At 38.8% G+C, this 15,428-nt stretch overlaps 1 protein-coding gene across 3 annotated transcripts in view; it reads left to right on the top strand.

Moving 5' to 3' along the window:
- LOC127648960 (adhesion G protein-coupled receptor L2-like) overlaps positions 1-15,428 on the top strand; it is a 135,743-nt gene that overhangs the window by 53,129 nt on the left and 67,186 nt on the right. For all 3 annotated transcript variants that reach the window (XM_052133821.1, XM_052133823.1, XM_052133822.1), the window contains exons 4-5: positions 6,492-6,601; positions 12,369-13,169. In XM_052133821.1, coding sequence (XP_051989781.1) covers positions 6,492-6,601; positions 12,369-13,169 — 911 coding nt within the window. The remainder of the gene's footprint in view (positions 1-6,491; positions 6,602-12,368; positions 13,170-15,428) is intronic.

The raw sequence follows: 15,428 nt of genomic DNA, 5'->3' as shown, positions 1-15,428 counted from the left end.
AAGGAACAGCAGGCCTCTCTTGCATCAGTAAAGGTCACGTTCATGACTACATTATCAGAAAGACACTGGCCAAAAATGGCATCCATGGAAGAGTGGCGAGGTGAAAACCACTGCTAACATAGAAGAACATGAAGGCTCATCTGAATTTTGCCAAAACACACCTTCATGATCCATAAACATTTTGGGAGAATGTTCTGTGGACTGATGAGTCAAAAGTGGAACTGTTTGGAAGACATGGGTCACGTTACATGGTACATGGTAATGCAAACACAGAATTCCACAAAAAGAACATCAAACCTACGGTCAAGCATGGTGGTTGTAGTGTTGGTGTGGGGCTGCTTTACTGCTTCAGGACCAGGATGACTTGCAATAATTGAGGAAAACATGAATTCTGCTCTCTACCTTAAAATCCTAAAGGAGAAGGTCTGGTTATCAGTCTGTGAGCTGAAGGTCAAGCACAACTGGATTATGTAGCAAGACAATGATCCAAAGCAATGGAGTCCACTTCTGAATGGCTCAAAAGAAGAACAATTAAAGTTTTGGAGTGGTGTAGTCAAAGTCCTGACTTGAATCTGATTGAGATGCTGTGGCAGGACCTTAAACGGCAGTTCATGCTCAATAACCCTCCAATGTGGCTGAAGTAAAGCAGTTGTGAAAGACTGATCTCCAGTTCTATCGGGAAGACAAGCAGGCTTGAGTGAAGTTTGAGATGCCATTATTTGATAGATGTAAAACGGGAGGTGATGTCTCTCTCTTTGGCGTAGGCCCCGTCCGGCAGTCCGAGGGAGTTGTACCCGGAACCGTCATGTCCTGCCGGAGATAGGAGGCAGGGGCGAGGAGCCTACCCCCCTGCGGGACAGGGCTCAACTGGTGGTGGTGGGGAGGTGGAGGTTGCAGTGTTAGCACACCGAAACAGCAATGTGATAGATTGTGAGCGGACTTATAAAGCATTGGCTTACGTGCGATTGGCTAGGAGTCACCCAACTGATGATGTGATGATGTACACCTGCTGGTCTTCCCGCTAGAACAACGCTTCACTTCCACTTATTGGAAGTCTTTGGTTGCAGATGTTGCTGCTAAAGTTGGCATAACCAGCTATTAAGTTTAAGGGGCCGTTTGTTTTTCACATGGGTGATAAAGGTGTTGGAAACGTTTTTGCTTCAATGAAAACTGTATTTTGTGGTTACAAACCAGGCCTGTTTTTCTGAATGCAGGATGTAGGGGAGTGAGGTCTTGACAACCATATTTGTTCCAACCTACAAAAAGACAATATGAAAGAAAAGAAAAAAGGTTAAAGAAAGATATCAACCCATAATGTTAGTCATATAACAGTCATCAGAAGATGCATGGTTAATGAATGCAAATGTTTCTGTGCAATAACAAGTCGAAGTTTGGATCAGTTTGTGATTTTTCTCACAAGTGTTTGCCTCACTGGTGATGGTTTTAAAGTACAAAGAAAAACGAAAACTTTGCGATATCGATATTCGATAGTTACATAATTTTTTTCCCCCTGACTTTATCTACTCCAAACTGAAATGCGTTTTAAATGTTTACCGTCCGCACCAACGCTTTTCATGTGTTGGACAAAGCTCCGCATGATGCTTGCGTAGAGCGGTGTGTTGAAACCCTGAAGCCCGTGACGCGAGTGTTGTGAATCTGCTGTAGTTATGATGCTGTAGATAAAAACCTTATTTCACCTAATAAATCATCCAGTTTGTCCACGCTGAGAACTGCTCACTCCTGAAGATGATCCAAAAAGTCAGCGTCAGATAAGTCAGTAGTTGGGCTGTTCTGACACCATTGCTGGGTTTTCGCATTGGGATGGGGGGAGGAGTGTACAGTTTCAACTGTCAGTGAAAATGACCAAGCCATTCACCCAGTGGCTGGGTTAAACAAAAACTACCCAACAGAAAGAAAATAACCCAATAAAATTACCCAGCAGGCCCAACCCAGCGATTGGGTTGAAATTTTTTTTTTTAAATCATCCTCAAATTACATGATGAAAGTCGTCAAAAACACCAGAAAAAACTTTTCAAACGGCTCTATTCATCTTAAATTACATACTAACAAGTTGACAAAAAAGGTCTTTCAGTAATTTTACATTTTATGATGTATTTGCTCTTCGATTAATGGTTTTTGATGTCAAGTAAAAAATAAAAAAGTTATTAATCTTACATGCTAATATTGTTGAATATTGACAAAATTCTAATAACACAACAAAGTTCTTCAGAATGATTTTTACTGATGGGCCAAAAATTCAACTACTCTATTTACTCTCAATTCAATTCCATTTGCTGAAGCTAGTGGCAGAATTACACACTTATTTAAATATAATTTGATCTCCATTAAGGGCCAGACTATTAAATTTAATATAAAAAAAAATTATGATTTTTTTGCTCCCCAATATCATATCAGAACAATACATGATAAGAAGTTGTTTAATGTTTTAATAGTAGATTTTTATTTTTTAAGATTAAATTTTTTTTTTACTGAGGGGACAATTATTATACATTACATTATTGAATTATTAAACTATTCGCCCTCAACTAACATGCAAAAAATTGTACCATCATGACAATTTTTTAGTAAACATTTTTGTATTGCTTTCGGGACCTGTCAAATATTAGCCTCTAATCACCCTCAAACTGCATGCAGAAAATGTGTTTGATTTTTTATTTTATTTTCTCCCCAATTCCCAATGTGCTCCAAGTCCTCGTGGTGGCGTAGTGACTCAATCCGGGTGGTGGAGGACGAATCTCAGTTGCCTCCGCGTCTGAGATCATCAATCCGCGCATCTTATCATGTGGCTTGTTGAGTGCGTTACCATGGAGACCTAGCGCATGTGGAGGCTGACGCTATTCTTCGCTGCATTCACGCAAAACTTGCCACACACCCCACGGAGAGCGAGAACCACATTATAGCAACCACAAGGAGGTTACCCCATGTGACTCTACCCTCCCTAGCAACCAGGCCAATCTGGTTGCTTAGGAGACCTGGCTGGAGTCACTCAGCACACCCTGGATTCGAGCTCGTTGACTCCAGGAGTGGTAGTCAGCGTCTTTACTCGCTGAGCTACCCAGGCCCCCTCTCAAGAATTCTAAACTCTTACATTTTCATAAACAAATTCTGATCACAAATAATTAATTTCTATTCACCTTTAAATGGCATGCTAAAAAGTTGTTGAACAAGTTGTCTAACACAAGAGAAGTTTTCATTCAAATCGATTTGAACAACTTTTTATCTCAACTGAGTGGCTGATTATTAAAGAAGTGAATTAATAAAAAAGTTATTTACATTTTTTTTTGCAATGTTACAACTCTAGTATGTGGACAATTATTTTAAAAATGAATAAGTAAACATCAAATGGCTTTATTTACCCTCAAACTGCATGCTAAAAATGTTAATTTGTTCTGAATCTGATTCTGCCGGTGAACTCAGAGTAACTGAATGACGAACATTGCCAGAGTCAAGGTTAAACCTCTGACGCTTGAATGACAGTAATTCAGCACTTCTCCTCAGAGCGGCTGTTTGACTCTGCATGCAAATGAGCGGAGCTCCTCTCATGGTGATTGGCCAAGTTGATGTCTTCACCTATAAATGGCAACACAGCAGAGCAGGAAAGAGTCAAGATGTATCATTTATATTCAGTGCTGGGGGTTTTGAAAGAGGAAATCCTTCAGGGTTTTTTGCACTTTTTGCTCTTGTGTTTTATATTCCCCATCAGAATAACTTGCAGTTATGGCCCTGGGCAAGAAGTAATGAAATTACTTTTTTCTTAATTAATATTAAGACTTTCTGGAACTCTCGATTAGCCCAAAGCCAAACTGTCTCATGGTTAACATTTAGGAAGTGTTAGTGTGGTAGGAATACAGCCCCACTCAGTAAAACCTGATGCAAGGAAGACGCAATTGACAAAAATGTTTCAAGACGTCTTTATCCAGAGGTGATGTAAAGATGGCACACTTGATGGATGCTCAACAAGTCTTGGTGTTTGGGGAAAAGGTCATGCCAGGTCTTAAGAAATGTGTGTTTGTTTCAAGTCAAACTTGAATAGATTTTTTAATTTGTTTTTGAACAGATAAGACAACCATTATTCAAATTTATTTAATGTCAGTGTTTATATAACTGTTTCTTTTATTTATCTTTGTCTACACCAGGAAACAAATGTACCAAGCTGTTATACATAATTTCTACTGTAATTTATTTGATGCCTTATTTTAAGCATGTACAATTTTAGATATGGGGCCTGATTTATAAACATTATGTATGCACAAATGGCCATTGAAAATTTTACATGAATTTCCCACATATACAGTACATCGGTATTTCAAATAAACCTTTCGCACCATCCAAAGAACTCATGAACCTTTAATGTCAGGCATATCACACTTTCATGATCATTAAAGTACAACAGTAAAATCTCATTAGTGTTTTCATTGGCAAATTACTTTTATAGATAACTTATAAAACTTTAAAGACAGACCTACCGTGAGCTTTGAGGTTGTTAATTGATGTTATATGCGTCTGCTGAAGCCATCAGTCAATGTAATTTTATAGAAATCATGTTTAATAGCGAAATTCCTAGTGAAGAACTACACTACCCAGAATCCTCCACAAGAATCCACCAATCAGAGAAAAGCAGTGAACAAAGTGAGTCCAACAAATTAGCGGAATTTCTAGTGAAGAACTACACTAACCATGATCCTCCACAAGGATCCACCAATCAGAGAATGGCAGTGAAAAATGTGAGTCCAACAAATTAGCGGAATCCCTAGTGAAGAACTACAATACCCATGATCCTCCACAAGGATCCACCAATCAGAGAATGGCAGTGAACAAAGTGAGTCCAACAAATCAGCGGAATCCCTAGTGAAGAACTACAATACCCATGATCCTCCACAAGGATCCACCAATCAGAGAATGGCAGTGAAAAATGTGAGGCAGCGGCCGCCCCATTCGATGACGATCGAGTCGGTCTCCATACACATTCAAACTACTTAAATGTTCGCAAATGACAGAATATATTGCAATAAATGTAAATATATTGTTTCAGTACATATTATTAACAACTTTAAATCAGTAGTTTTCATTTTTCAATAGTTTTCAATTCAGTTACATCATTCACAATGCTTAATGGGATTTCAGCTCATTGCCTCTTTAAAGTTAAGTATGCAGTCTTGTACCTTTGTCTTTTTGTCTGATTTTTAAATGCTTTTTTGTTTCAAATCAAAGTTTGTAATGGATTCACCTCGGAGCTGGTTGGTTTGGTGCATGGCTTAAAACTCTTTTATGAAGGATTTTATGAAATCCCTATGAAAAAAATGAATGGGCAAAATAATTAAAAGTGGGCAGACATGGTTGTGCTCCATTTCTGGTGAAAAAAAAAATCAAGTCTGGCCTTGCATTTTGTAAAGTCGTTTTTTTATTGAATACGCTGGTTCAAATAATGGAAGTAAAATTGGTTGCAGACATGGTTTCATGTTGCCTTTTAAGTGATCTTACAGAAATGTTTAAGCTCAAGAAAGAGTATTGGTTTATTTCAGATCTCTCTGCACAGTTTGTGCACGAATAAATAAATAAACTAAATAAATAACTCTTAAGAGGACACGTCTCTCTCATCTATTCCTTTTCAAAACTTCCTCAGCTAAGTTTATTGACTTTGGTTTCCACCTTCTGAAATATTTATTACTCTCTGTGAAATGCGGAGAGGCCCAGTTTACTTTTTTCTCTCCGTCTCGTGTCAAACGACGTCTGTTTGCCACCAATTTCTGGGCATATAAGAAGCTTGATTGAAGTTTTGCTAATTTCATCCATTATTTACGTGTCACACATACAGACTCTGGCTACGCACACTTCCCTGCATTTTCATTAACACGGTTATCTGTCTGTACTATGAAGGTCATTTCAAGGTATGGCGGAAGCTTTCCCAGCTATAGAAAGCAAATGCACCATTTCACTTTCAAAACAGATTTTATTCTGCCGACAAAACTAACAGAAGAATGCGTATCGACTTGCTGTCTTGAGAAATGTGTGGAATTCACCTGATGGTTATTTGGTGTTTATTGTGTTGCACTTTCACTCATAGGTCATTAACCAAACTCATACTGCTTCGGAAACCATGAAGCGATGTCATTATCATACCCGAAACACTCTTGTTCGAGTTAAGAGACATTTCTCTCTGTTGTAGCAATTGTGAGTCCACACTGGTACCCTACAGAGTAACCACAGGTGTAGTGTACCACATTATCTATGGGGGGGTTGGGCTTCAGAGACTGACAAATAGCACATTGCTGTTTGATTTCATGTTTACTAGTAAGTATCTACTTAGTATTTTTGTTTGTAATCAGAAACCAATTACATTTCTGAAGTAATCAACCATACATAATTAGTTTAATGGTGGCATACTATATGTCTTGATCTGTGTTGTGACTTATGAATATGCAGAGTTCAACGTCATCTGAATGTCATACAACGTTTTCTCTGTTCTTCAGGTGTAACAATCGGACACAGTGTGTTGTCATCACAGGCTCGGATGTTTTTCCGGATCCATGTCCAGGGACGTACAAGTATCTAGAGGTCCAATACGAATGTGTTCCTTATAGTAAGTAGTCTTTCAGTATTCTCAAATGCACGTACTTATACCAAGTATTGAAATCTAACACTGTACTGTAATATTTAATCCTGAAATCATGTTTTTTTTTATTCTTTTTACTATACCCTTACAAAAATCGATGTTGTATTCATTTGTTGTATTCAATATGTAGCAATAAAATAGTACAGTAAAATGTTGAAATGTGATATAATGGTCTTACCATCTTATTATGGGGTTATTTGATGGTGAATAAGCTATTTCTGAGTTTTAAAGGGTTAGTTCACCCAAAAATGAAAGTCCTCTCATGATTTACTTACCTTTAAGCCATTGCAGATGTGTATGAAGTTTCGTCTTCAGAAGAAACAAAATGAAGATTTTTATAAGCATATTACAGCTCTGACTGTCCATACAATGCAAGTGAATGGGTGCCATGAGGCTGCTTGTTGTTTGATGGTCCAAAAGGCATATTTAGGCAGCATCAAAGTAATCCACACGACTGTAATGAATGTCTTCTGAAGCAAATTGATTGGTTTGTGTAAAAAGAAATCAATAATTAAAATTGTATTAACTTTAAAAATAAATCGCTTCCTGCCAGTAGTCAACACATCACGTTGCTGTGCGAACGTCACGTGAGAGTTAGGTCATTTCAAACAGTATGGAAGCAAGGATTTGAAGATAAAAACATTTTAATTATTGATTAACCTATCGAATTACTTAAGAAGACATTCATTTATAGAATCATCATTATGCTGCCTAAATATGACTTTTGGACCATCAAATAGCCAGCAGCCTCATGGCAACCATTCACTTGCATTGCATGGACAATCAGATCTGTAATGTACGGTGGCCCAGTAGTGCACAACACAACGAAATTCAAAAAGCAAACATAAGTTCACAACACAACGGAAACAAGCCACAACACAACGCAAAAAAGCCGCAACACAACGGAAACAAGCCACAACACAACACAAAAAAGCCGCAACACAACAGAAACAAGCCACAACACAACGAAATAGCCACAACACAACGGAATAGCCACAACACGGAATAGCCACAACACGGAAATGCTCCCGACCACTAGGGGACAGGTGGTCTCCGAAACGGAAAATTGCTCTCAATCTCCCATGCGTTATCGCTGGCGGTCTGGATTAGTGATGGGCAATCCGGCTCTTTTTCGTGAGTCGGCTCGTTTGACTCAGCTCACTGAAAAGAGCCGGCTCTTTTGGCTCACAAACGGCTCTTTAAAAAAAAAATGTTTTCTCTATGATAGGTTTCTCTATGAAAACAATTCTAATTCAATTATTAAATGTAATCATACTCACAATGTCTCACAATTTCTTTAAAAATGCATTGATTTGTTATGAAAAAATAATACTATTAAGCATTTGCATTAGAACTTTTTAATTTATAGAAACAACATTCAAAACAAATACAATCTGAACATAATAGAACCCATATTAAAGAAAAAGCTGTTTCTCGAAGCTCCGCTAGCTTCACAGTTGGGAGCACAGTTCGCATATGCTGGTGTAGGTTGTGCGTAGAACCGGCTTTATGCGATATTTTTTTTTGGCAAATTCTACACTGTGCTTTAACATTGTCCACATCATTAAAGTGGTTCCAAATGCTGCTGTGCTTCCGACTCATTTTCCTGCTTTTGCTTTGTTTTCACATGTGTTTTTCCTCTCCTCTCCTCCGAGTTTGACGCTGTGTGTGTGTGTGTGTGTGTGTGTGTGAGTGTGTGATGGCCCGGCCCCTCCCTCATGCCGTATAATTGGTTGACACCTTGTGTATGATTGACAGGAACAGAACGTGAGGCTGATCAGATAGTCAAAATGAATGTGTGCGCCTTTAGGCCTATATAATAATTTTAAAATAAAATCTCCTGAGGAAATATCGGCTTTTTAGTGCCGACGCTGCCCCCTAGTGGTCGGGATCATTTCCGTTGTGTTGTGGCTATTTCATTGTGTTGTGGCTTGTTTCCGTTGTGTTGCGGCTTTTTTGCGTTGTGTTGTGAACTTATGTTTGCTTTTTGAATTTCGTTGTGTTGTGCACTACTGGGCCACCGTAGTAATGTGCTTATAAAAATCTTCACTTCGGTTCTGCTGAAGAAGGAAAGTCATACACATCTGGTATGTCTTAAAGGTAAGTAAATCATGAGAGAATTTTCATTTTTGGGTGAACTAACCCTCAGTCAGTCAATGCAGATTGCATACTTGCTAACAAGTTGATGCCATTTCTTTGCCTTGTAATGGCTGCTGTACAAACCTTGTGAGCTGCCTTGCTGTCTACCGCTTACTGAAGCGCATGAGAGATTGTTTAACACTTACAGTTTATTCCATAAGAGTCTCATGTTAGCATGTCACTAAGCTAACAATGAGTCTCCCTGCTGAAAAATAAAACAGTTAAAACCCTAAACTTTTGTTTTGCTAATCTTAGCAGGTTTAAACTGGATTAGCTGGTCTCCCATTGTGACCAAGCTATTGTTCAGATGACCAGCTAAATTAGCAAACCAGCCTAAGCTAGTTTAAGTGTTAATGACCTGATGTTGATTTCATTTGATCAGATTCTGTTAAGTTTTTGAAAAATACATAAAAAATGCAATGTACACAAAAAAAAAATAATGTTGGCATAAGTGGTTTGGAATAATCTTTTATAGTTATTTCTCAAGAAAAATAAGCAGTGAAACAATTTTATTTTCAAATATTATTAATATTTGAAAAACATTTGTCCTCCAAATCAAAGTCAGGTTGTGTAACCAACATGCAGGAAGGTAGCCATTTTGTTGCCATCTCATGTGGGTGAAGTTTAAAAAAAATATCAGATATTTAAAAAAAAAATTCAGGTCAAATGGAGTAACCTTATGAATATGTTTTGATATCTGTAACTATTCATGCTATTTCAAAAAAAAAAATTAAAAAAAATTATTAAGTAATACACTCACATGTATTCAGGGTGCAAGGTAAGTGTTTTAGTAAGTTGTACTTGTTGGTTACACCACTTGACATTTTTAAAGCCATTCAGTCTTCAGCAGAGATTCTAATAGAATCTAAGTTGTCTTAGATTTTGGTCAAAGATATCTCAGAAGGTGGCATAATATTGCCACCTACTATTTGGAAGAGCCTTTATTTTGTGTGGATGTCTTGCTTTGATACCTTAAAACGCTTCCTCCGTAGGCAGCTCACTATGGTTTGGAACAGAGCCAGTGTCTGCTTTAATGTTCAAACTTCTTCCATTGTTTCTCCATCAACGATGACAGGAGACTCATGTCAAGGCTGCCCTACACGCCCTCTATAACATCTGATGTTTACTCTGCCTTTAATATATTCAGCTTCCACTCATCTTTAGGGTTTCTGATTCTTTGTCCAGACGCCTCGTTTTGCAGCTGTTTACCCTGATGCAGCTTTTGATGAATAAAATATTCTGTCTTCTGAGTCATCTCTTGTTTGTTTGTCTCTCAAGTGTGAAGCCTCTAGTTTTTCAGATGGTTGTTGGAGGATCCTGTCCATTTTTCTTTTTCAGATTTTCTAAAAAATATTAAAAACAAATATTATTTTTTAATATATGGGCAGTTGACAGATATCATGGACACTGACTCACTTTTCAACATTAATATTTTAGGCTAAAATTCATCTAAATGTGTAACTGGGGGAGACATTCACCCACATTTTGAAATTTTGTTTTCCTTGGCTGTGATGAATGTGAAAAAAAATGCGAATGGCTGCATAAAACTGTCTTTAAGACCAAAGTACAAATGTTTTTTCAAGTACAGATATTCCATGTAGTATTTCAATACATTTAAAGGTCATATAACTCGCACACATAATAATTATTAAAGGGAAAATGTAGTTCTTAGATGACGTATATAGCATGTGACAGTGTTGTGAAAGTTCAACTGCCCATATGCATGCAATGTATATTATTTATATAATATTGTTTGTGGTAATGTGTGAATTATCCCTAAATGTAATTAATGAAAGTGTTCTATTGTAATCACGTCTAATCTTAGAAAATAAGGTTGCATCTAAATTTACAACATACATTAATGTAATAGTAAAGAAAAGATAATTAAATATCTTTTAATAGTACTTTCTTATAGTACTTCGAATAGTAAGTACTAGCTTTTGAAACCTAAAAGTTCTTTCAGCTTCTGTACTCTTCTCTTTCTCTCTAACCAATTACCTCTTTTTGTCACTAATAGCAATATACAGTAATTCATTATCCCTTATTCTCAGTAGCACAGGTGTCATACCTAAACTTTTTTCTCTGTACAATTTGTTTAGCCTGTGCTGCATAATTCTTTCCCATTGGAAGTTGTCTTCTGTGACTCAAACACATTGGCCTGTATATGAAAATGTTGACGTTTTCTGGACACATTCTAATCTTTTCTCTCCCTTGACACTCTTTCCATTCTCTTGTTTTTCACGGCTCAAAATAGAAGTGGAGCAAAAAGGTAAAGCTCCTTGTTTTGTGTTGTATGGTTTTGAACCTTCCCCTCCCTTCCCCTTATCTCCCTACATAATATCGACAAGATCTCTCAAACCAACCCCAAAAAAGAAAAGGGGGGTATCGATGGTAAAACTTAATCTAGCTCTTCTTGACACCTATAGATATCTACTAGGGTCTTGGGTTAGCCAACTTGAAGAAACAAGTCTCAGACAAAACAATCTTACTATCCCATTTATCAAGGTGATGTGTGTAATAGTTCACTATAAGTAAGCCATTCGTTGATTCCCCAAAAAGTGTAAGCACTGTGGCTTTGTTTGTTTGAACATCTCGACCTACCCAACAGAGCAACATTAGCTCATCCAAATGCTTTTGGGGCGGGACTATCTATTTGCTGAACATTGACAGAGCAGGGGGAGTATATGGAAAACCAGTTGAAATCAATGCTCAGTAGCATAATATACACACTTCACAAGTTAGACAGTAGCATTTGCGTGATTTGTTCATCAACAATACATTTTTTATTTGGCTTTTTCCTTCCTTGGCATCTCTGGTCACGTGATATTGATTGGAGAGAGAGGCCAACTACCTGTAGCCATCTGCATGTCATATGCTGTTCACCACAGACTTTGCAGACATATCTAACTGGTTCAGACATGGGCGTGCTTGGCAAAAGACCTCGCTCTCCTATTCGTAGCTTGTATTCCTTAGTGAATGAGTGAAGATGTTCCCTTTGGCTGTCATCCTATCTGTCCTGAACAGCATTGTCATCCTGCCCCCCTGTCCTCTACCTTTATGTCCCCTCCTCTCGCCTCTCATGTGTCGTCAGTTCTTTCCTCAGACATAATCCATGTATGTTTTTTACTTTCAAAGGTATGGCTTTTGCGACCGATCCAACAAACCCAGTTATCTGACGCCTAGTACCACTGGCGCAATAAAAATTAGGTAGCGATTCCAAAATGAGTCTTATCTGTCCACTAGTGTGGTCTCTCTCATTTCTGTTCATTTGCAGGGCTATTTCGCTGTTTGTTTGGTTTCCCTTTTCCCTTTTGTCTGTTCCTCTCAGTTAAACGTGTTTGAGAACAATCTCAGGGAGCAAGGCCAACTCAAAACCATCCGTGCAGTTGCTCTCACTTAACCTCTTGTGTTTCCTTTCGACTATGCACGCAACGCCAGTTTCCACACTGCCAAAATGAGATTGTGATGTATTAGCCTTTGAAGTCTGCATTTAACACATATATTGGATCAAAATAATATGTGTAGAGAATCAATGCAGAGTGCAGTAGTGTTTGGGTTTCTAATGCTCCCGCTTGCTTCTTGACTTCTTTTCTAGTTTTCATTTGCCCTGGAACTCTGAAAGCAATGGGTGATCCTGTCTTTGTCTTTGAGGCCGAACAGCAGTCTGGAGCCTGGTGCAAAGACCCCCTGCAGGCGGGGGACAAGATCTACTTTATGCCATGGACTCCGTACCGCACAGACACTCTAATAGAGTATGCCTCGCTCGATGACATGAGGAGCGGTCGACAGACGACTAATTACAAGCTTCCGCACCGTGTGGACGGAACTGGATTTGTGGCCTATGATGGGGCCATTTTCTTCAACAAGGAGCGTACACGAAATATCGTCAAGTTCGACTTGCGGACTCGCATAAAGAGCGGAGAGGCCATTGTCGCCAACGCCAACTACCACGACACCTCACCATATCGCTGGGGAGGCAAGACGGACATCGACTTGGCGGTAGATGAGCGTGGATTGTGGGTCATCTACGCCACCGAGCAGAACAACGGACGTATTGTTCTCAGCCAACTCAATCCCTACACCCTTCGCTTCGAGGCAACATGGGAGACTGCCTACGATAAACGCTCTGCCTCCAATGCCTTTATGTTGTGTGGGGTACTACACGTGGTGCGCTCCACCTACGAGGAGAATGAAAGCGAAGCCAGCAAGAGCCAGATTGACTACGTGTACAACACCAAGCTTGGGCAAGGGGAGTATACCGATATCCTCTTTCCCAACCAGTATCAGTACATCGCTGCTGTGGATTACAACCCAAGGGATAACCAGCTTTATGTGTGGAATAATTTTTACATTCTGCGATACAATCTCGAGTTCGGGCCGCCCAATCCAGCTGAAGGTAAGAATCATTATGTTCTCTGTTTGGTTTTGTGAAGTGGTCTGATTTTTCAAGTGTGAACCCTAATATTCCCTGAGAGTAGGATGTTACGGATGGCTGAGTTTTAATTTCGAGTAGTGATACAACTGTTTGATAGTGGAGAGGTTTTCTTTCCTAGCCCCTTAGAGAGAGTCCTCTAAACAAAAATGGCAGACCCAGGCGCTGGGGAAAATGTACATTACTGTTATGTGTGATGGTTGCAGTGACCGCAATGACAAAGTATAATAATAAATGATTATCATAGATAGGCAAGAGCAACTCACTCTCAAAAACCCATAAATTGGCAGCTCTTACAGTCCCATTCCCATCTATTATGGCCCTAACCCTATTAACTTTACCCCTAATGTCAGACCGGCAACTGCATGGGCAAGTGTGCATTTACTTGCATAAATGTGCACCATATGCGAGAAGCCTAGGGATGACCCTACTTATGAAAATTGTCTAGACTTGTTGCCATGCCTACCTGAACGGTTTCTCAGAGGATGCAATTTGCAATAAATTTTGACAATTCCAACGTCATTTGGCGAGTGGTAAGGAGAAATGCGTGGTCGGTGCATGGCAAGACATATGTATCACTGGCTGCGACAAGGCTAGAGGATTGACTCGCCCCAGAAGAAGCCATCAATCATCAAGGGCCATTAGCTAGACAGGCAGGATTTGAAATTCGTCTCTTAAGGGCTGAGTGGCACCAGATGTGTCACTAGACAGCTCTCTTCTATCAACAAGAAGAGAATAAGCACAATTATCCACACCTACCTCTCTGAACAGAAAGCAGTTAGACGTAAGGGCTCGCCGCCCTTTAGCAGCAGTGACCTCTTTTCACCAGGCCTGTTTGTTTCTGTCTGCTTTTGTCTGTCCTCTGCCCGTTTGTTTGTAGAGGTCGAGCCTTGAATGCACCCCCAAATAAGTCTATATAGACACTAGAATTTTAATTAGCTTGCCATGCATGAGGTGGAATGCATGCGTTCAGCCCATTTTCGCTCTAGTGCTCGCATGTATGTAAATGTGATTACCAACTGAATTATTATAATTGCCATCCGTGTGTGATCACGGCAGTGCAGCGAAGTCGAGTCAGGATTGTGAGATTGAATATTCATATTTTTCTGACACCCCAGACATCTTACCAGGACACTGCATTTTTTGTTGAAATCTGACCACAACAATCTCACTCAAAGAAAAGATGTTGCCATGCGCAGTGTGTCTGTTAATACACAATACAATAAGCTTTTGTGGTTATACAGCTTAAACTAGGACGTATGATTCATTATAAAAGCAATGCAGCTTTACGGCAAGCCTTGTGCTTAATATATACTAAGGACTTGTTTGTCAGCGTTTAACATTAATTAATTTGTTTATGTATATTAGATAGCCATGCAGTTCTCCTATAACTGCCTCAATATAAAACTATTATATTTTATTTCAGCTCTCAATACAGAATATAATAAAATAACCTGCTCTGAAAGGGAATCTTTCTGAAAGGGAGTCTCTTTTGCAGAAATAAAGAAGCATCTGTTCGCAAAGATAAAATTGATTGCGTCCATTAAGATTCAGAGGGCTTGCAGTAAAATCCCACAGCAATAACTGCCCGCAAAGCATATGTAGAATTTACATGGACCAAAACTCAGATTAGATGCATCTATGGGAGTGATTAAATCTCATTACGGACTTTATGAGCTACCTATTAAGTCTCGACTGCTAGCTGTACTTTGGTTAATTACATGTTTGCACAATTTCCAGTCTTTAAAAAAGTACCAGGCATACCGTTGTGCTCTTACACCCAATATACAACACCCAAGATATGCTACTGCAAGTCGGGGAACAACTGCTTAGTGCTCCAAAAATCCTTTTCTGCTGTATTCAGACTTTGGAAATCAAGGCAAATTGGGAAACGTAGACCTTGTAGAACAACAAGATCATATTTTTGTTCTTTATTAATAATAAATGCCATTTTCGTTGTTCCGTTAATAAGTATGTTGATGTATTGGAGATAATAATCTTGTCTGTGTTAAATCCTTGTTTTTAGTGATTTGCTGTGTTAAACAGTGTCTTCATTTGCGGAGAGCTTTGTGTTTTGCATTTCAGCTTCTTTGTATTTGCACCAGTGATATCATCACTAAATGTTCTGGATTTTGAATTTATTCATCAGTGCATGACATTGCAAATTGACATTGCAAATTGTCTCTAAATTGACTTTCCTTTTTGTCTGACATCACCAAATCC

The sequence above is a fragment of the Xyrauchen texanus genome, chromosome 9 (assembly GCF_025860055.1).
Source record: "Xyrauchen texanus isolate HMW12.3.18 chromosome 9, RBS_HiC_50CHRs, whole genome shotgun sequence".
Lineage (NCBI taxonomy): Eukaryota > Metazoa > Chordata > Actinopteri > Cypriniformes > Catostomidae > Xyrauchen > Xyrauchen texanus.
Note: the sequence above shows the minus strand (reverse complement) of the source record. Positions and strands in the feature narration are given on the sequence as shown.